The sequence below is a fragment of the Cavia porcellus genome, unplaced genomic scaffold (assembly GCF_034190915.1).
Source record: "Cavia porcellus strain 051 isolate PalLab524CR breed Dunkin Hartley unplaced genomic scaffold, mCavPor4.1 scaffold_19, whole genome shotgun sequence".
NCBI classification, from domain to species: domain Eukaryota; kingdom Metazoa; phylum Chordata; class Mammalia; order Rodentia; family Caviidae; genus Cavia; species Cavia porcellus.
Window position 1 is genome coordinate 67,343,814 of NW_026947502.1, and position 22,383 is coordinate 67,366,196.

The following is a 22,383-nucleotide window of genomic DNA, read 5'->3' on the forward strand; positions in this document are numbered from 1 at the left end:
CTCTATCCACTTCTCATTTGCTTGGGATCAAATTTCCTGTGCTGATCTACAGAGTTGTTCTAAACAAACAGAGCGACAGCCTTTGGGCTTGAGAGAGGTGAGGGGGTTAGGGAGAACAAGGATCAGGTGTGTAGAAAGCAGAGGCAGAGTCCAGCTACCGGACTCCACTCAGAGTTACAAGGGGTCACTCTGCTCCCTCTGCAAACCACACCCCAGACCTGGCTTCGCTATGGTCTTGAAGACTTGTCAGGCCAGGTCTATTCCATGTCCCCAGTGTCTGCTTTCTCCTCCAGGACAGGCTTCTGTCTGCATCACTGCACTGGGGCTGCATTCTCCAACCTCTCTTGGAACCTCTTAATTCTCCAGTCATCCAGTGGACTCTAGAGGTTAGTGCCCAGTGATGGGCATGGCTCATACAACCAGAAAGTTGGTAGGAATGCTGCCAGTGAAGACCACATTTGGGGGGTTTCTGCTGGGAAGGACTGCACTGCTGCTGGACTCCAGTGTATCATGGCTTGGCAGAAAATTTGTCTGCATTTTGCTCATGTCCAGAGACTTTGCCTGAGACTGAGATTAAGGGAGACAGACTAATTAATCTAGCAGAAAAAAATTTCAAGGCACTCAAATGTCGAGGCAGGGGCGTGACTACTGTTGGGGCCTTTTAGCCAAATTTATGTTGCGAATCAAGAGCAAAGAGCCCAGCAACATGAGTTAAAACATTTTGAGTTTGACCAGAATGGAAGTTCCAGTAAAGTTCCACCCTGTAAAGATGGAACAGAGAAATTGCTCACTGAAGAGATAAGCAAGAAAAAGTCAGGGGCTGGGGATTTAGCTCAGTGGCATAAGCGCCTGCCTTGCAAGCAGGCAGTCTCGAGTTCGATCCCTGGTACCGATTTAAAAAAAAAAAAAAAGAAAAAGCCAAGTACTTCAGAAGATAACAGAAAAAATGGCCTTCAGGACAGTTGTTTTTCCAATATAATTCCCATTCACCCAATCCTTGATTGTTCTTATTTAAAAATATTTTAGAAGTATGTGGTTGAGAATAGAACATTCCCAGCCAAATTTAGCGCAACTGGGAGCTCTGCTTGCTCAAAATATTAGTCACATTTTATGGGACAGATCAAAGGACAGAGAGCTATTTCTTAAGGAGAAACCACCACTGATTTTCACAGACAGTTACAAATGAACAGATGGATGCGCTTTCTTGTTAAACCACTTATTTCACAGCACAATTTCCAGATGTGGCTGAGGAATGTCAAGACTATTTTCTTGGAGCTGTATATTTGAAGCAATAGAAATGGCTACTTTTTGACTTCTTTCCTGGTCACTGGGACAAAATCCCCAGCACCCACCTTTTCAAGGAGGAGAGGTTTCTTTTGGTTTCATTCCATGATGAGCCATCTGCAGTCTAGAAAGAGCATGGTGGAAGGGAAGGGTGTGATGGATGCAAAGCTGTTCACATCATAGTAGCCTGGAAACCACAAAGAGCAGTGGCTACCTTTCCATCTTCTGATGTTCTCTTCGATCTCCTCTTTCAGTGTTCTACACTTATCATAGAGTCTTTCAAACTTCCTTCATTAGGTCAATTCCTAAATGTTTAATTTCTCTTGAAGCTATTTTAAATGGTACTTTTTTCTTGATTTCTTTCTTCGTGGATTTATTATTGAACAGATTTTTACTGATTTTTGATATGTTGATTTTGTACCCTTGCTGAATTTGTCATATATGGTTCTTATCAGATTGAGATAAAGTCCTTCTATATCTATTTTCTTTAGAGTTTTCTAAAATCATGAATGGATGGTGAATTTTGTCAAAGGCTTTTTCTGTGTCCACTGAGATGGTTATGTTATTTTTGTTCTTGTTTCTATTTATGTAGTGTATTATTGATTTGTATATGCTGAACCAAACTAGCATCCCTGGAATGAAGCTACTTGGTCATGAGGTATGGTCTTTCTATTGGTTTATTGCATTCTGTTTGCCAGTATCTCGTTGAGGATTTTTGTATCTATGTTCATTAAAGAGACTGGCCTATAGTTTTCTTCTTTTTCTTGAATCCTTCTCTAGTTTTGGAATCAAGATAATACTACCTTGTAGGTGTGAAAAGGGCACTATTCCTTGCCTTTCAACATCATTTTAAGAGTTTGAGGATACTGGCGATAGACCTTCTCTGACGTTCTCACAGAGTTCAGTTGTGAATCCACTGGGTCCTGATGGTTTTAGTTGGTAGATTTTTTTTTTATTACTGCCTCAATTTTATTGCCTGCTACTAGTTTCTACAGTGTTTTACTTTATGATTCACTTTTGGTAATTCATATGTAGCTAGGAATCTATCCATTTCTTTTGTATTCTCAGATTTATTGGAGTTCAGGTTTCCAAAGTAGTTATTAATAGATAATTTCTGGCTTTTGAGTGTGCCTTGTGATTTTTGCCTTTTTCATTCCTAACTGTACTAATATGGGTCTTTTCTTTCCTTCTTTTGATAAGATTGACTAAGGGGTTTTCTGTTTTATTTATTCTTTTGAAAAAACAGCTTATTGACTCAATGATTCTTTGTAATTTTTTAGTCTCAAATTTAATAATTTCTGCTCTTATTTTTGTAATTTCCTTCTTTGTATTACCTTTGAATTTTTATTTTTCTTTTCCTAGGACCATGAGGTGATTACTAATTTATTTATTTGAGCTCACTGGTTTTTTTTTTTAAATTTTTATTTAAGGAGAAAAAGAAAAAAAAAACCAGAAAAAGGGTACAAGTTATACAGAATCTTAGAAAAAACAAACAGTAGGAAATCACTAGCTAACAGATTACATATTGTCATCTTAGAAATAGCTGTTCAAGTTACAAAATCAAAGCATACAAAGTGGACATTCAAACAGTGAGACTGCAAACAGTTCTGTTCAGTGATCCAACAAAACTCAGTAATATGGTTATCTATCTTATACGTTTAAATATACATGCAGTTATATGCTTTAGAGCACTTTCTTTTCCTCTCTTTTGTACAATGACAATTACAAATTTTGGGTTTTATTACTCCCACAGTTCTTATTACATTTTTTGAAAAGAATAAAACCAACTGTGACATTACAAAACAGAGTCAGTCAAATCAAAAGGAGGGACATAATACATACTGTAAAAACAAAATACAAAGTGATCTACATTGGTTACCATAATGCCTCTTGCTATCTTAAAAAGACTTGCCTATATCATCAGTTATAATAAAATTGAACAAAACAGTAAAGAACAAAACCAATAAAACCAAAATACTGGAGACAGGGGCTGGGGATTTAGCTCAGTGGCATAAGCGCCTGCCTTGCACGCAGGCAGTCATGAGTTTGATCCCTGGTACCGATAAAAAGGAAAAAGACAAAAAAAAAAAAAAAAAAAAAAAGAAAGAAATACAAAATATTGTAGACATTACAGGACTTCAAAAGAAGATAATAGTCAAACCAGAATGGGAGTCATAATGAATCTTATTGTCTTCAGAGTTGTTGCCTATACTCTTGAACTTGGTAGTATCAAGCAAGACAGAATAGAGGAAAATCAGTCAAAACAAGATGGTGAGAGCAATACAGGGTTTCAAATCAAGTTAATAGGAAATCAAACTGGGTTACTATAATATATCCTGCTACTTTTTTATTTTTCCCTTAATTACAAAGATAAAAATAAAAAAGTGAGTAATAAAAAAGGGAGATTAAGATAAAAGAGGACATAACAAAATAGCACAGGTCAAAAAATAACCATTTAAACAAAATAGTGTTTTACCACCAGATATCCCGACATAAAAGTAGTTACCATAGTGTCTCTTCCCTTGAAATCTTTGAGTATAACTTCATATACTATAGCATCAAACATATCAAGACAATGTAAAACCATTCAAGAGAATGACAGTATTACAGGGTATTTAGAACCAACTAACAGAAAATGAACAATGGTTTCCGTATAATCTCCTTGTCTATAAAAGTTTTTGTTTATATTATCACATATAATAAAATCCAATAAGATACAACATGTTAAGACCGATGGAGACAGAAGAACAAAAGCTTGATTGACTTCAAAACAAGATGATATTAAATCAGCACTAGCTATTATGATGTCTTGTTTTCTCCAAAATAGCTGTTCCTACCTCCAACCTTCTCAGCCTCATTTCTGTTGAGCTCTTTTTCTGTCATTAGTTATCAGTTTGTCTTCTTCATTTCGCTTTCTGCTCCATTCATTGTGGCCTCTCTGCCACTGTTTCTGGAATCTTGGTATTTTTCTTTTTTTTAGAATGTCCTGCAGTATTCTCTGTAGAGTTGAATTGGTGGTTGCAAATTCCCCTAGTTCCTCTTTATCCTGGAAGCACCTTGTTTTTCCATCAATTTCTAGGGATAGTTGTACAGGATATATCAATCTTGGCTGGAGGTTATTATCTTTTAAAGCTTGAATTATTTCCCCCCACGCTCTTCATGATTTGATGGTTTGTACTGAGAAGTCTGCTGTAATTCTGATGGGTGTTCCCTTGTAAGTGATCTGTTTCTTGTTTCGGACAGCTTTTAATATTCTGTTCTTATATTGTATTTCTGGAATTTTGATTATTATATGCCTGGGAGTTGTTCTGTTTGGGTTATAGGTGGCTGGGGTCCTGTATGCCTCATACATCTGAGTATCTTTACCTTTTGCTAAATTAGGGAAATTCTCCTCGATTATTTCTGTGAATAGTCTTTGTAGTTCATTTGTTTGTGTCCCTACTTCTTCTTTTATGTTCTTAATTCTTAAGTTATAGATCCTTTTATCATCTTCAAGCCTTTGTATTATTGCTGTTTGTTTTCTTGTTATTTTTAAGTTTTTTATTTCATGCTCCCACATTACAAATCTGTCCTCCAGTTCAGATAATCTATCCTTAGTTTCTTTCAAGCTGTTATGCCAGCTTTCAATAGAGTTTTTAATTTCCTGGTAATCTCTTTGAACCTGCTTCATGTATTCTATGTTTCCTCTATTTTCTCCATCAAAGAATTCTCCCTTTTTTTCTGTCTTTCCAGTGCTTAGCATTTCTCTAACTATTCTACTTATATCTTGCTTTATTTCATTAAATACTTCACTTTTGAACTCGTCTATGAGGCTCTGGAGATATCACTTTGTCTATTGGTGCCGTGTCTGATATTGCTTGTTTTCTGTCCTCATTCTGCTTTGCATTAACTTTTCCTGGATCAGTGTTCTCAGGATCGGGGGCTGAGGATCCTTTCTTGTTGCTCCCTCTTCCCATATTTTTTGTTCCTTCCATAGGAGGCCCAGTTTCTTTCTTTGTCAGTTATAGTGTTTGAATTGTGCCAGCTAGGTGTTCCCGCCCACCGCAGTGTACTAGGGAGACCCAGACCTGGACAGCCTCTGCTGGGCCCGCCCCTCCAGGTCAGTCAACCTACTGAAGGCTTCACTGCTAGGATGCACCTCCAGGTGCTGGGACCTGGTTTGGGCTAGGCTACTGGGTCTTAGTCCATGGCGTCACCCAGGCCAGGGCTTCCTACCAATCCCACTTGGGAGGGGAATATGTGACTGAAGTCACTGCAGTGTCCTGTTCCAGCTAGTCTGCCCGGTCCCAGCATGTCCTCTGTTGAAACCTCCTAGTCTATGGAAGGGTCCCCATTTCTCTCACTGCTCACTCATTTCACTCAAAAAAATGTCTAATTGCTTCCTGGATTTCTCCTGCAATCCATTGATCATTTAAGAGTGGATTAATTTCCATGTGTTTTCATAATTTCTGTGGTTTCTTTTGCTGATTTCTAGTTTCACTGCACTATGATCTAACAGTATTAATGGGGTAATATTGATTCTTTGAAATTTACTTAAGCATGTTTTATAGGCTAGATGTGATCTATTTTGGAGTAAGTTCAGTGTGCTGTTGAGAATAGTTATATTCTGTTGTTAGGTGAATCACTTTGTAGGTATCTATTAAATTCATTTTTTCCAAAGTGTGGTTCAACTGATATTCCTTTGGGTGGTTGTTTTGCTTTGTTTTGTTTTGAATCTAGCTGATCTATTTATGACAGTGGGGTATTGTGGTTTCCCACTATAACTGTGTTGATCTTTTATGTCCGGTTGTGTTTCTCTTATGAAGTTGGCTATGCCAGTACTTCGTGCATATATATTTATTATTGCTGTGTTTCCTGTTAAATTGTGACCTTAACTAATATGTAGTCATCTTCTTTGCCTCTTTTGATCATTTTGGCTTGAAGTCCTCTTTGCCTGAGCATAGGATAGTTACTCTGCTTGTTTTATGGCTACTATTGTATGGAATATTATTTTCCATCCTTTGATTTATTTATGAATTTCTTTTCAGATTAAATGTGCTTCTTATATGCAGCAAACTCTTGAGCTTTTTATGATCCACTCTGCCCATCTGTGTCTTGTAATTGGGGAGATGAGATCATTCACTTTCTGTGTTTTTACTGAAAGGTGTTGATTTATTTCTATTATTTTTTTGGTGGTGATCCCCTCCTTTTTGCTTCACTGCTAACCCTACACAGTGTATTTGTTCCATTAGACTTTCTGGCACAATTGGCTTCACTATATCTTTCTAAGGTACTCTTGAGCACATTTTAGAGTCCTAGTTTAGTGGTCAGGAATTTCTAAAGTTGTTCTTTACCATGGAAGGACCTTCTTTCTCCATCAATTTTTGTGGGGGAGTCCTTTTGAGACAGGGTTTCACTATGAAGTTTAGGCTGGCCTTAAACCCACTTTGTAGCCTAGGCTGGCCTCAAACTTGCAGAGATCCTCCTGCCTAAGCCTCCTAAATGCTGGGATTACAGGCAAGCACCACTGCGCCCAGACTCTCCATCAATGTTGAAGAACAGTTTTGCATGTTATGTTTGTCTGGTTTAGAAGCTGTTTTCTTTTAGGGCTTTAAACACTTCACTCCAAGATCTGGTCTTTAAAGTTTGTGTTGGAAAGTCTGCTGTAATTCTAATAGGTTTAACTTTGTAAGTCATTTGTTCCTTTTTTCTAACAGGTTTTTAAATTCTATCCATGGGCCAGGTATGGTGGTGCACTCCAGAGGCTAAGGCAGGAGGATTGTTGCAAGTTTGAGGCCAGCCTGGGCTACAAACTGAGTTCAAGGGCAGCCTGAACAGTTGAATCCTATTTAAAAAAAAAACAAAAAACAAAAACAAGGGGCCTGGATATAGCTCAATAGCACAGCAATAACTTTTATTAGTGTCTCCTTTAAGTTCACTGATCAGCTTATCAAGTCTATTTTCTGTTTAGTTGTATCATTTTTGAACATACATACCTTATTTATATTTTGTTTCCTGTTTTGTTTTGGTTTTCTGTACTGGAGATCTTACTCATGACCTAGTACTTGCCAGGCAGGCACTTGTGCTATTGAGCTAAATTCCCAGTTTTATTTCCTCGTTTATCACTTCACATAATTCTACTGTCAGGCTTTTGGTTTCTTTTCCGTCAATACCCCATCAGTCAGCTTTGGGGAAGTTGGGAGTTTTTAGATGCATTTTTTTGCCTTTTATTATGTTTCTATTGATCTTGTTTTAGTTACTTTTCTCTTGCTGCTGAGACAAAATACCAGACACCCAAAATTAAAGGGGAAAAGGTTTATTTAGCTCACAGTTTATAGAGGTTTTAATCCATAACCAGCTGGCTTCAAGGCAGGATGGCTTCATAGAAGAAAACAGTTCATGGCAGGCAGAAGGTAGCAAAGCAACAAGGAGTGACCTCACTCTGCTTATCTCCTATATTATCCAGGCTACTTAGGGCGGGTGGGATCCACACCCTTAATCTGAGTGTCCTTGATGCTAGCACTGCACTGTGAATCAATTCCAGCATCACACACTCCAGACCCAGCCACCTTTCAAAAAACCTCAACTCATGAGGTTTTGAGGGGACACTAACACAAACCAAACTGGGCGTGGGAGTGCACACCCATAACCCCAGCCACTCGGGAGACTTGAGTCAGGGGGACTACTATGAGTTTGAGCCATCCTAGGCTACAAAGTGAGTTGAAGGCCAGGCTGAACTGCATAGCAAGCCCCTGTCTCAAATAAGTAAATAAATAAATAACCCAAGCCGAAATAGTCTTGTGCTTGTGCGTGTGTTTATAGGTGTGTGTACTGAAGCTCGAGGGTCAGTTAAAGGGGAAAGATTTTGTTGTTGGCATAGAGAGTTTTTCAGTTGGTGCCAGCTTTCTGCGGTGCACTCTGGGCCTGGTTAACTATTGGCCTCTGTCTCAGTCCTACCATCTGACCATGTCCATTAACTTAGGGAGGGAAAGTACACTTTAACTGACCCAGTATGCAGTTTCCCAGAAAGAAACTAACGTTGATGACACAAAGACAATTAGATGTGGGCATACAGTAAAAACCAATTAATTGCAACAAGTATGCCTCCACTGGTAATAGCAACAAAATCAGCAACAGTGAAAGCACCAAAGACAAACTGGATCCTGACATACCATATGAACCAGTAAAACCTAAAGCTGTGCCACCTCTAACAATAGAAAAGACTTTTACAACAGTAAGACACAAAGACAAGCCAAGTACTGACATACACTAAATATCTGTTAAATGCAACAACTAACCAACATTAATAGTAGAAATGATTTGAACAATAATAAGATAGCTAAATTTCTAAAGATTAATACAGATCAATAGTAATACTAATAAGAATGGAAAGGGAGCCGGGCGTGGTGGCTCACGCCTGTAATCTCAGCACTCGGAAGGCTGAGGTGGGAGGATCATTGCGAGTTCGAGACCAGCCTGGGCTACAGAGTGAGCTCAAGGCCAGCCTGAACTGCACAGCAAGACCCTGTCTCAAAAAGACAAATTTTAAAAAAATGGAAAGGGAAAGTGAAAAAAGTAAAATTTTAAAAACGAAGAACAGGAAGATGAGAGAAAAGTGAGACAAAGGATTCGATTAAGGAGTAAAACAAAACTAATATAACTAGGTAAAAGTAACAAGAAAGAATACAAAAAAAGAAGAAAAAGAAAAAAGAAAAAGAAAAAACCAACGCCTCATACTGAAGAAAGAGAAATTCTCCAGTGTGTTTGAATGAGTGTTTTGTTGCTAAGGTCTGCAGCACTGGAATCCACCAGGAATCAGTCACTACTCAGTCCTACTTGGTTTCCACACGCATCTTGTGTGTAAATGCAGAGTTCTGCCCGGCCTTTCCTGCTGAGGAGCCCGGTCAGTAGCTCTGCCCTGTGCACTCCAGCTGTCTCTTGCTGTGTCCTTATGTGTAGCTGAAGTCATTCATTCCTTTCTCAGCCTAGTTTTATGGGCTGTGCAGGTGTGAGGTGCCCCCATCCCCATCCAGACATCTCTGGTACACCCCAGGCTTTGACAGCCATGCTGCTGAGGCATTTCCTTGATCACACTGACAGATGGTGAGAGCAAACAGAGCACCCCTTTACTGGGGCTAGGGTGGGCGAAGCCTGGCCTGTCGTTTCTCCCTGGGGCTGCTTGCTGACCGTCTCCCCAGGAGCCAGGGTTAGGGTCCAGACTGCTGCATTCTTTCTTCTACACATGTTCAGTTTCTTACCCTTTTTTTGGTACTGGCAATTGAACTCATAACCTCACGCTTGACAGGCAGAGCTGAACCCCCAGGCTGTTATCTTTTTTTTGATTCTTGATTTTTATTCTTCTTCAGTAATTGGTTGTTTTCTGGGTGTATTGATTCCAGATTCCAGAGTTTGTATTTTGCTGCTGGTCTGTACTCCACTATTTTTTTTTAGCATCAAAATAAAAACTTTTTTTTAAAGGGCTAGGAGTCTAGCTCAGTGCAAAGGCCCTGGCTTCAATCCCCGGTACCACATTTTAAAAATTTGAATTTTAGATGTGCAAGTGTTCTTTAAATGCTTGCAAATATTTTACTTGTGAAGTTTTTTTTTGTCTTTTTCATTTTTATCAGTACCAGGGATCGAACTCACAACCGCCTGCTTGCAAGGCAGGCGCTTATGCTGCTGAGATAAATCCCCAGCCCCTACTTGTGAAATTTTTAATTCTGCCAATCAGAGTTTGAAATGTTTGAGAGACACAGACACATAAAGTGAGTGATATCTACAGAAATTTAATTGATTTTTAAAATTTCAATTTTTAAGTAGTGTTAAATGTTTAAAGAGAATTTGTTACATCTGAGTTGATAACACATAAATCAAAAGATAGGTGATTCTTATTATTTTCTAGCAATATTATTAGATTAACAAATGAACTACTAAGATTTGTAAGTTGAAGTTAAAGGCTTTAGAAAAAGTGAGGTTTTTTTGTGGAGTTTTTTGGTACCTTGTGATCACCAGGTAGGCACTTGTGCTACTGAGCTAAACCCCCGGCCCTAGCAAAACTAAGATTTAATTACATCCTCAGTTATTATATGAAAACATTCCATGCATAATGTTTCAAATGGCATGCTTATTCAAAACATATTTATTAACCAGGCATGGTGGCACAAACACTTGGGAGGCCGAGGCAGGAGGGTCAGCCTGGGCTGCACAGTGAGTCCAAGGACAGCTTGAACTACAGATTGAAATCCTGCCTCAAAAAAAATTATTGTCATTTCCTATGAGCTAGGCACCACTCCAGGCCTGAAAATATGGGGGGAAATGGCTCCCAGTCCTTCTTTCATTGAAATTACACACACAGAGGACATGAGCAAAGAAGTCAGTAGACAAACAGCATGATTTCAGGTAATGAAGAGACAGCATCATCAGAGCTGACTCCTTGATCCTGCCTTTCTCATGGTGAGGGATGTTCTGTCCCCTCTCATGGCCCAGGAATGGGATCACTGGCCATTTCCCTCTTTCCATAACGACACCACCCGTTCTCCCATTTCTACCTGACACTGTCTATAGCTTCTTTTATAATCAGTCAATGAGTCCACATACAAAAAAGTTTTTCTCTTCAGAATGAGGCTCTGTCCAAGAAGATAAGGGAAAAGAGTCCAGCAAATGGGCAGTAATGAAGCAGCCTGGTACTGGTGCATACCCTGCAAAAGTTGAGGGTATACCTCCCACCACTAAGCGCTGCAGGAGGAGAACACGGAGCTGAGGAGGCCAGGACCGCCGCATTCAGAGAGGATTAGTTTTACAGGTGAGGCAAAACTATTTTTCATCCAAGCAAAAGCACCTATTTTCTATATTTCCAAATCTCTGAAATGGGACTTTATCTTACAGTGATGATGCCTCTGACTATAAGTTATTTATTACTCTATTATTTATTACTGTACTTATTATACTTAAAACTAAACACATCACAAAGAACCATTGTGTCCCATGAGCTGTGCAGAGCCAGCTTGCAACCGCTGGCAATAAAATCTTGCTCCAAAATCAGGGTGTGCATTAGAATCACCTAGGAACCCTGTTTCATTATGCCCAGACTCCACTTCTGACCAGTTGAACCAGTGGACCAGTGGAGTGGGCATTGGTAAGAACCCACATGATTCCAACCTGCAGCCAGGCTTGGTGGCCAGGATGGCAGTTTTAAGCAAGAGTACACATTCTCCTGAGCTTCTATGCAGGCTCTGTAAGGGACATCCCTACATGGATCCTGTGTAGTCAGCTTTGAGCTGCTATGACAACATACCTAAGGTAAAGGTCTTAAAGGAGGAAAGATTTCTTTTCATGGCTCTTGGTTTCCACTGCTTCAGTCCATGGTCATCTGGTGTTGTTACTTGTGGCAAGGCAGCACAGCATGGCAGGAGCAGGTAGAACAAAGCTGCTCACCTACAGCAGTCAGGAACCAAACAGCAGACAGGAAATGGCCAGATCCCACCATCCGTAATGACCTCATTTCCTCCCGCCTCTTAAAGATTCCACCACATCCCCAAAGCACCAGTCTGGAGAGTAAATCTTCAATACATGGGTCCCTGGGGACAGATAGGATTGAAACTGTAGACAGGTATGGTGGTACATATTTAAAATCTCAGCACTCAGGAGGCTGAAGCAGAAGGATCACTGCAAGTTCCAGGACAGCCTGGGCTCCATAGTGAGTTCAAGGCCAGCTTGAATTACATAGTAAGACTGTCTCAAAAAACAAAAAGCAAGAAAACCTTTTAATTGCAAATGAAGTATGTTCCAAATATTGCCTTTCCAAAATAGAAGAAGGATCCAATTAAATTGTCAGCTGCTATATTATTAAATACATTTTGAAACGTAGTGGAGCACATCTATAATTTCAGCACTCTGACAGGCTGAGGTAGGTAAGAGGATTGCAATCCTCTGGGCAACTTACCTGGGCAACTTACTGACTTATCAAGACCCTGTTTTAAAATTAAAAATAAAAAAGACTTAGGAATACAAGGTCCTAGACTCAATCCCTAGACCCAAAAACAAAGCAGAGCAAAGCAAAACAAAACATTGAGTGGTACGTGATAAAATTTTTGGCACGGCTAAAAAGATAGATATATGAGATAAAAGTGGCCTTTATTTTAAGAATGCGGAGAGAGACTCCATGATCTCCAGGGTCTGGCTTTCTCTCTGCGGGACAGGCAGTGTGGGGGTATACACATAGTTTAGGTTTGGGGTGGTGCCGAAGGGGCATTACTGATGCAGAGGTAGCCCATAGGAATTCATTTCAAAATTGCCTAGGGGCGGGGAAGGTGACCTCAAAATAGAGCCCCTTGGTTCCGCATCCCAGCCTCCCACCACTGCAGCTTCCCATTCAGGGCAAAATCCTTTCATTCCCATCTTTTTATTATTAGGGAAAAGGGTGAGGTTTTTCTTTTTTTTACTGCTTCCGCTGAAAGGGGGCACTGTACTAGGGTTTAAGAGGGTCAACAGGATGACGGTTGATGCCCATGTAGAAGCTGGTGCCAGGTGTTTTAGCTAGGACAACTTTATCACTGGGGAATGCCCACACATTAGACTGGAAAAACAAAGACACAAGGTGTCATGAGGAGGCAGGCACTATCATATTTAAGGACCCAGGTGAGATAGAAAGAAAGGTGCCTTTGATTTAGATATGTCATTTTATCAGGAACATGTTGAGGTAGAATCATTGCCATGGTGAGGCAGAATTCTGAAAAATAAGTGTGGGGTTAGGAGGAGGAAGTTATGAGAGGTGGTTATTCCCCCATCTGAAAGGGTAAAAATTAAGAGGGTAGGTTGGTAAGACTTGTTTCTGGTTTGCATGATGTGGGAGTCTTTAGGAAAGACCACTGAGAGTCCTACTATAAAAAAGATAAATAGAATATAAGAAATTAAAAATCAAATTGGATAACAAAATATGACTTAGCTTGAGAATTGTGGCCGTGAGGCCTTGGTGAGGTGGAGATGAGTGGGCAAAAGGATGGTTAGATCTAGGGCTGGAAGGGCACTGCTTAGCCTGACTGATGTGAGACTAGGATGGAAGTCTAGCAATTTTGACCCCTGTTGAGATTGCCAAGAAGACCAGGTATGGGCCGCTCCACCTTGGTTGTAGTCCTTGTGATGATTTTATAGATCAGGACTTTAGTAAGTATATCAGCAATCTCCCTGGTTGTGGGAAAGGCTTTTATGTATCCTAAAAAAGTACAAAGGTAAGAAGATATTTGAGAGATTTGTGGCAAGACATGTGTGTAAAATTTATGTCAGCCTTGACCAGGGTTGTATCGTGAAACTGGTGAATAGGAAAGGAAGTGGGTGCTATGTATCCCTGAAGAGAGGTTTTACTAGAGATAACAGGTGTAAGCTGTTGAGACCTCAGAGTGTCTGGGTCAGTCTGCATAAACACAGAGAAATAAAAAGGCATTTTTAAGATCCAGGACTGTAAAGTGAGTGGTGGAGGGAGGGTTTGGCACCACTGGGTGGATTGGGGTAACAGCACTATCGAGTATCTTAAGGTTCTGTACTACAGGGTAAGACCCTCCGGCTTGAATATCAGGAGAATAGGAGTATTATAGGGTAAATGAGTAGGTTTAAGAAAACCATTGTTTAAAAGGCGTTTAATTATAGGTTGAAGTTCCTGGAAATGTTTGGAAGCTATGGGATATTGGGGAACACAAGGAAGAATTGAAGAATCCCTGAGACGAATTAAAATAGGCATGGCATGGGCAGCACAGGTGGAATTGGAGGTATCTCAAACTATGGGATTGACCAGAGAAGAAGCAAGTCTGGAACCTGCATGAAATAGGCCCTGTCTGTACAGGCTACATAGGTTGGCCATCAATACCCCCATAGAGACTGAGGACTTAATATAGCGGCCTGAAAACTCAGGAAGAACCCTATATATGGCCTCTATGTTCACAAGTATAGAAAATATCTTACCTGGGACCTCTAATAGGACTTGGGGCTCTAAGAAGGACATCTTAATGAGGGCTGTGGACCCCAAGCCCCATCAGTCTTCAGCAGCAAGTCCAAGCAGATCTGTCAGCGATGAATCTGGCAGTGTTGGCATTTCCTGTGAGGGCTAGAAGTTAGGATGGCTTACCCACTCTCTGGTGGCTAGGACAGTACAGTAGCCCTGGGGTAAGGCCCCAAAGGAATGCCAGGATGGGGTACTCTCTTGCCAAATGTGCTTCTGCTGCATTCCAGGCATTGTCCATGAGGGGCTCAGGCAGCTCCACCTTGTGTCAGTTTACCTGTCTCAGAGCTTCAAGTGTCACTGCTAAAAGATTAGATTGTTACTTTTTAACTCTGTGGTTGAAAACACCAAAAGCCATAATAAGAAATTGAGATCCACGCCATGTTGGAACTTAGGACTCTGGGAAACCAAGAGTAAGCAGTGGTAGTGTGACCCACTGCAGCCCTTCCAGGGGGAGAATTAGCAGTGTCTCCTGAGATCCATGCCATGTTGGAACTTAGGACTCTGGGAAACCAAGCCACCTCCCCTCCCTGGTAAGCAGTGGTAGTGTAACCCACTGCAGCCCTTCCAGGGGGAGAACTAGCAGTGTCTCCTGAGATCCACGCCATGTTGGAACTGAGGACACTGTGAAAACAAATGACCATTCTGCCTCCCTGCTTAGCAATAGTGAACCTACTGCTACATGACCTAGAGTCAAATATCCCACTTCCCCTATCCTCCTTCTCCTCCCCCTCCCCGCCCATTAGCAAGTGGGAACCAGAAATCTGAGCATCTCCTGGGAGGTTGACCATAGCAAATAAGGGGGACTTCCTTCTACCATTTCTTTGAAGGCAAATATTTTTATTACTGTTTTGCTCTTTTCTGATTAACAGTACTGCTCTATTCAATATTCTGTTTTGATAAGTTCTATAGTGTTCTATATTTCATCTCATTTTGATATACGGGATTGAAAGAACAACTATTATAAAGATAACAAAACATACTGTGATACATATTACTATTATCCCGGTAACCTGCTGTGAAGTTCTGTACCAATTTCACTGTACGATCTTAGTTGGCTTTATTCTGACTTGTTCTGTTGTATACTTTCAAAATAAAAATTAAAAAAAAAAAATAAATCCTTCCTGTGGGGTTTGAGGGCCAAGTTTAGCCTTTTGTCTTGGGGTCTGGGCTACAGTGGAAGGTATCTGTAGAATCAATTAAGTATGCAGGAGTCAAGTAATACAATCAACAGGGTATTTATGATCATAACTTTAGTAATGGCTTCCCATAAGGAGGATAAGGTCCAGGGAATTTTAGGAACTGACGTCATTTATTTGTCAAATGTAAGTATCTCTTTATGCTGGTAAAATATCTAATGCCATCTGATTTTTGGAGGATGGCCTGTTTTATTAATTTTACCTTTTTATTTAGGAGAGAGATCAGCTACAGTGTCATTTAACACCAATTGAGTATAGTAAATTATGGCTCGGCGGAGGGGCTAGGAAAGACTCAAACCTGGCCTCTGCCCCAGTGCTGGTCTTGTTGTTTTGCATGTATCATATAACCTTTCTGGAAAAGATCTGGTGGATCCCAGCAAAAAGAATCTAAAAGGAATTTATAATTATCTCTTAATTTTAGTCGTTGAACATCCAGAAGATTGATCACAGTACAGTATAGTATAGGCAGTAAGCTTAACATAAAACATTAAATGGTTATTAACCATGGATGTTTTAACATTTGAGCACTAAAGAAATTTGTGAAGTATCTCTAAGCATATGTCTGGATCTGAAAGAAAACACTTGTCATCATACATTATATGTATTTTTTTGTCTTTTTTGTTTTTATCAGTACCAGGGATCAAACTCACAACTACCTGCTTGCAAGGCAGGCACTTAGGCCGCTGAGCTAAATCCCCAGCCCCACATTATATAATTTTTGTTTAAAACTTATTATTTGACTGGTTTCCTAATGTTGGTCTTATTTGTATTTCTTGGCTGGAACACAAGAAAAAGGCAGCAGAAACAATTTAAATTTTATATTTGAAAGCATGAATATACCATCAGATCAGAAACAATGAGTTGTTTTAGTCATATGAACTTTAGTTGAGGTGTCTCCCATAAGGTTATGGAGATTATTGCAGGCTTCAATCGATAAACAAGGCTGGTAAAATTACCAGGTGGCCACTTTCTTGTCTATCAGTTGAAGTCTTATCCATTGTCTCCTCACCCCAAGAGATTTTACTTAACCAGTTTTAGTACCATTTTGACCAGCTGGCAAACTAGGTGGAAGCATGTTTTTTTTTTTTTTAACCAATCTAGAGTCACACAGAGGAAGCATGTTTTTTAATCTATAACCCAAATAAACCTCGATTAAATGGTTTGAGAATGTAAAAAAGGAAAAAATTGTTGAGCTCAAATAAAAACTTGAACAGCTGTTTACAGAGCAGGCAAATGGACAAACATGGACAGATGATCTGTACAGTATAAACGGACTGAACAAACAACAGATATATCTTATAAAATCAGAGTACACTCAAATATATTTGGCCCATTTGAACTGTATTAAATAAGGCTGGTGTGAACCCTTTTGTAGATTAATTAATAGAGATCTCTTGAAATAAGAATTGGCCCCTCTTCCTCCCATCACGACCTGTTGACTCCTCCTCTGCACCCAGAGCCACATTTATGCTTTGGGAGCAGGGGTGAGGGCTGGGACTGCTCAGGAGGTGAGTGGAGCCCCCAGTGGTGTGGGGAGCTGGGGCACCCCATGAGAGCCCAGAGTAGCCTGCGCAGCCCCATCGATACGCACCGTGTACACCCTGCCTGCACCGCCAGGGAGCAGCCCAATGCTGTATGTGCACACCTCCCCCATCCTCATGGGGGGGCAGGCTGGCACACCGCACAGGGAGGGATTGAGAAATGGGTGAAGCGGGGAGAAAAGGATGACACTAAGAAAGATACGGAATTTGTGTGTGAGATACAGGGGAGAAGCTGTAAAGAAAGAAGCCACCTCCTTAGTGTGGGGAGGGGAAGGGATCCTGGGGAACAGAGGGAGAGAGGGACACATTCTTGAAACAAGGTCTAAAGATGGAGAGTTTTTGCAAACTTGTCATCAGTGTGATAAGCTATAAATAAAAGATCAGCTTTTCGGTTTTAGGTAGCCTTTTGAACCAGGCACCCTAGCAGTATATTTTTTGGGACAGGAAGTGGTCCCCATGACCAACAGTAAAGTGAGCCAACGGACCATGATGTAAGGCAGGTCAGGCTGTCACCTGGCCTCTTAGACCGACGGTAATCGGTTCCAAAACTTGTGTTTTTTGATCGTCACCGAAAAAGGCACGAGTGGATTTCCCGTGGATTATAGTAATGGCTCTGCCTCGGGGCTGCCCAAGGGATGTGAGAGTGCTACCCCAGTCCAGGGACGGAAAAAAATCCAGCATGGGGCCCGTCGCACCATGGAGTAATTTTCAGACAAATTAGCTCACCTGCGGTAAATGAATTAGACCAATGTTGTTTCACAAACCAGCAGCGACAAGTGAGCAGCTCCTGCGTGTTGAGAAGTGAGGATTTAACTCAGGATGCAGTCCAGTCCATGAATCGGCAGGGGACTCAGACTGAGAGGATCCCAGGAGTCACTGCCTGCCGTTCCCCAGGGAACCAACTGATAGAATTTTCGACAGGGCTAAAAAGATAGAAATATGAGGTAAAAGTGGCCTTTATTTTAAGAATGCGGAGACTCCCTCACCTCTGGGGCCTGGCTTTCTCTTGGCCAGGCACGTGGTGTGGGGGCATACATAGAGCTTAGGTTTGGGGTAGTGCCTAAGGGGCATTACTGATGCACACTAGCCCACTGGAATTCTTTTGGCGCCACACTTAAATTGCCTAGGGGTGGGGAAGGTGACCTCAAGATAGAGCCCTTTGGTTCCACCTCCCAGCCTCCCACTGCTGCAGCTTCCCATTCAGGCCACAAAATCCTTTCAGTACATACTTATAATCTCAGTCAGGAGGCTGAGGCAGTAGAATGAGAAGTTCAAGGTCGGCCTGGGCAACCCTGTCTTAAAATAAAAAATTTTAATTAATAGTATAGTAATTGCCTAGCATGCACAAAGCCCCAGGTTTAACTACTGACCTACTACATTTTACAAAAAAGTAACAGATGATGCTGTGATTTCTGGAATATAATTCAGAAAGGGTTCAAAGAATTGAGTAACATAATATGGCAAATCTGTCAGAACTATTTATATAAGCAAGGTTTTTTGGAGTTAAGTTTTTTTTTTTTTTTTTGAGAACAGTGGAGGGGGGTCTTGCTAAGCAGTTCACAATGACCTTGAACTCACTCTGTAGCCCAAGCTGGTCTCAAACTCACACTGATTCTCTTGCCTCAGCCTCTCAAGTGCTGAGATTAAGGCATGCACTACCACACCTGGTGCAGAGCTTACATTTTTTAAAATGCTGAATATTATCTCATCCTTTATGTAATATTTATCCAGAGATGCATAAATGAATTAGAAAAAAATCCATTCATCTCATTAATTTCCTTTTTCTTCTTTAATCTCATTAATTTCAAATAAAAATTTATTTTTTTCTTAGTCATTTAGCCATATACCATGGCTCACACTTGTAGTCCCAACTACTCAGAACACTGAGGCAGGCAGATCTCTTGAGCCCAGAAATTTAAAGGACAGCCTAGGCAATATAAACAAATCTTATCTCAAAATCAAATAAAAAATTATTTATCAATGTGTGTATTATATTCATATAGTTTGCATCAAATATGTACTGAAAGGAGGGTCTCAGTTCCTCCCTGGCCTTGGCAGAGGCCCTCCCTGTTCCTGCTGGGTGAGCTGCTCCACAGGGTAGCTCACGTGTGGCTTGCCCCAAAAAGAAGAGGCTGAGTGGCACAGCCCTCACAGTCTTTCTGTGACTGGAATTGGTGACAGCCTGTCTGTTTTGCCTTTTTCTATTCACTTGCCATTGTTGGAACCAAATCACTGGGTCCTGCCTACCTGAAGGGGAGAGGGGGACCAAAGGTGGTGAGACCATCCGGAGCTGCCTACCTACAGTCTTAGTCTATAAATAAGGCTTCCAGAGCCTGCATCTATCTAACCTTAAGAAAAATGTTTGTTATCATCTTTAAAATGCACAAGAGGATGCAGAATTTTCCAAAATTCCTTAACCAATAAGCAAGCAAAGATATTTGGAGACCACTTAGCTGGCTGAGGCACCATTTTTTTTTTTTTTCATTTTTATCGGTACCGGGGATCAAACTCACGACCGCCTGCTTACAAGGCAGGTGCTTATGCCGCTGAGCTAAATCCCCAGCCCCTTGAGGCACCATTTTTGCTGAGTCCTGCCTGTCCTGCCGGTTTGGCCATAGTGATGGTGGCCAGGAATTGGCCAGCTGAGAAAAAAAGGCCAAAAGCTTTGGGCACCAGGAAAAGCCACTGCCCCAGATCTGGGAGCTCCTACCCAGACAGGTGGAAAATACAGGGGAAAGTCTAGTGAATCTACATTCGGAGGGCCTCAAAGGCCAGTCAGTGGACTGTAGACTTGACTGGAAAAGAAATGCATCAGTGGTGGGTTTGGGATAAAGGAAGAAAAAGGGAAAAGTGACAGTTTACACAAGGCAAACTTGCCTTTAATGTGCAAGCTGAAATGGTAGAGGAGAAAGCTCAAGGTTGATCCAGGTGGGGAGGAAGGTGGGGAGGCAGGGTCAGAGGAGTGAGCTAGACATGGGATAGCCTTCAGGAGTCAACAAAGGCAGATAACTCCGTTCTAGACGATGGCTGACACAAAGCATAGACGGGCCTTGGTGCAAAAACGATTTGTATTCAGTAGAAACCGCACTTCGAATTTGGAATTTTGATCCGTACCCAGGCTAGTGATGAGCAACCCCAAAGACAGGATCCCACCTGAGCAGAAGGAGGACCAGCCTATTCCCTTGTGTCTTCCCTCAGCGGCGATGTTAGCGAGCCTAACGCATTAGCGAGGCGAGCCTAACGCATTAGCGAGGTGTGCCTAACGCATTTCGATGGAGGATACTTGTCAGCTTACAGTGGGTTTCCTGAGACCAACACCACAGTCAGTCGGGGGTCTCCAGACAGGAAAATTAGCCGACGGCGCTCCTTCAGCGGAGGAGGCCAGCTTGGAGGAACCCGGGGCTCACGCCTGCCCCGACTCCAGCCTGGAGCCGAACCCTGCTGCGGTGAGAATGTGAAAGGAGAGGCCAAAAGGCAGAGCGACGGACCGAGTGCGCGGCGGAGGCGAGGACGAGAAAGGACAGGCGCTGCGGACACAGGCTTCCTGGAGTGCCGAGTTAGGACTAAACGCGAAATTGAGTATCGAGACCGGAAAGGGACGAGAGCAAAGGGAGAGGAGCGGATTGAAAACCCACGCTTACCCTTCGACCGGGAGGATGGTGAGTAACCTGGGAGCGCGCCGAGGCTCAAGAGCAAGTCGCCAAGTCGCCCTGCGGGCCGGCCCGCGAGCACAGCGAGTCTAGCAGGCTGCACCCGGGGTGAAGCGCGCGCCCAGAGGCGTACTAGGGGCGGCCGAGAGGCTCCACCCCGAGCGCCACGCCACGCCCTCTTCCAGGCTCCGCCCCCACGATGCCCCGCCCCCGCGCAACCCCGCCCCCTCGACGCGGGCTGCGAGCCGGAAGCGAGCTGGGCGCTACAGGCTCCGACGCTCGCGGAGGGGAAGGTGCCAGGCGTTCCCTAGCTGCGCCCCCCAGCCCGGGGCCGCCAGCCCCCAGCCCCCAGCGATAGTGCCGCAGTGATGGGGGCTCGGTGCTGCCGGCCATCCGATGGCCCCGCGCCCCCTCTGGGGCTGCTGCTCCTGCTCCTGAGCGCGCTGGCCGCGGGTTGTGCCTCCCTGCGGCTCCTGGACCACCCGGCGCCCGTCTGCTCGCAGGAGGTGAGACCCGGGGGCGTCCCTGAGGCGCAGCTATCCTAAGGTGTTGCGGGGGCAGGGCGCGGGCAGGTGGCCAGGACTCAGTGCGGGACATGGGGAGGCAGGAAATCGGTGATTGGGGGTCACGGAGGAGTCCAGGGCTGGCACATTAAGATCCCGGGCGCTAGGGACACTCGGAAAGATGGGGAAAAGAAGGAGTTGGAGGAAAAGAATGATCGCGCCGCGCGGGTTGCACAACCTGACTCGTTGTCGTGGGCTGGAGGCGGGAGTGACAGCTCTGCCCAGGCCGCACAGTTTGGGGAAGGAGACCGGGGGCCAGGACCTGCCCGGGGAGGCTGGCAGAGAGGAGAGGGTTGGAAAGGGCTGGGGCGGGGGGCTAGGCAAGGGCCAGGCGCATCTGGACCGGCTTTCAAGCCGAGTGCCCTGCAATTCCCCCTCCTCTGCCCGGCAAGCACAGCGTGCCTGAGGTTGGCCAGTCTTCCCTCGGAAGCTTCCTCTCCGAGGCTTCCCCTCTAACCGCTGTGCTCTTAATGCCGACTAAGGAGCCCAGCTAACCGGGGTAGCCGGATGGGAGGGTGTGGAAGGTGGGTACCCTGAAGGGCCTCGGTTGCTACCCCGGAGAGGAAGACCGGGAGGATGGGGCCACGTGGGTGAGCCGGAGCGCCTCGCAGAGTTCAGGGATGCTGCCTGACCATCTAGAGGGGTGAAGCCCTGAGGAAGAGCAAAGGAGTCTTAAGGCAATGCCCCTCCTACCACCTCCCCGGACACTCAGGTCTAAAAGCCAGGTGATTGCACTGTGGGACGTCTGCCGGTTTGTGGCTGTGAAGGAGGACACTACCCACCCACCCGTGTCGCCTGCGGGGCCACAGGAAGTGAAACACCCCTCTGCAGGTGCCCTGCAGTAGAAGAAAAAACTGCGGTGCCCTTCTAATCCGCTTCCCTTTTCTCCTCCATTCTCTCTCCTACACTCTCTGGCCTTCTCAGACCTCTCCTGTCCACTACCACCATGGTCCACAGGGGATAATGCTCAGTATCTGAGTCAGAGGATGTGAAACAAAGTGTTATTTCTCCTCATCTAATTTCATAGATTTACCAAAAGAGGGTGGAGGTTTACTCAGTATTTTGCAAGGAAACAAAAATATTTTTAATGTGACTGATGTTGGGAAATGTCCTTGTAATTGCCACTGTTGGGCAAAGCAGAGACTTGGGCTCATCAATCTTTTCTGCAGGCTTCGT

The 22,383-nt window shown here is 43.1% G+C and overlaps 1 protein-coding gene and 1 long non-coding RNA gene across 10 annotated transcripts in view; one reads left to right on the plus strand and one right to left on the minus strand.

The window, feature by feature from the left end:
- Positions 1 to 4,651: 4,651 nt before the first annotated feature.
- LOC106026211 (uncharacterized) lies at positions 4,652 to 20,835 on the minus strand. 6 transcript variants are annotated; one of them, XR_002789762.2, is made up of 5 exons: positions 20,636 to 20,832; positions 18,224 to 18,286; positions 17,721 to 17,917; positions 14,218 to 14,359; positions 4,652 to 11,994 (listed from the first exon to the last, which is right to left on the minus strand). It is a non-coding gene; the product is annotated as an uncharacterized LOC106026211 (long non-coding RNA). The 6 variants fall into 6 exon arrangements; XR_002789761.2 differs by having other exon boundaries at positions 18,224 to 18,290; XR_010041281.1 differs by lacking the exon at positions 18,224 to 18,286 and having other exon boundaries at positions 14,218 to 14,557; positions 20,636 to 20,835.
- A 39-nt stretch (positions 20,836 to 20,874) lies between these two features.
- Il17ra (interleukin 17 receptor A) overlaps positions 20,875 to 22,383 on the plus strand; it is a 28,012-nt gene continuing 26,503 nt past the window's right edge. For 2 of the 4 annotated variants that reach the window (XM_005000932.4, XM_003463751.5), the window contains exon 1: positions 20,877 to 21,150. In XM_005000932.4, coding sequence (XP_005000989.1) covers positions 21,013 to 21,150 — 138 coding nt within the window. In that variant the 5' untranslated portion in view covers positions 20,877 to 21,012. Of the gene's footprint in view, positions 21,151 to 22,383 lie in introns of all 4 variants that reach the window. The other 2 variants (XM_063231337.1, XM_063231338.1) reach the window with 2 other exon arrangements.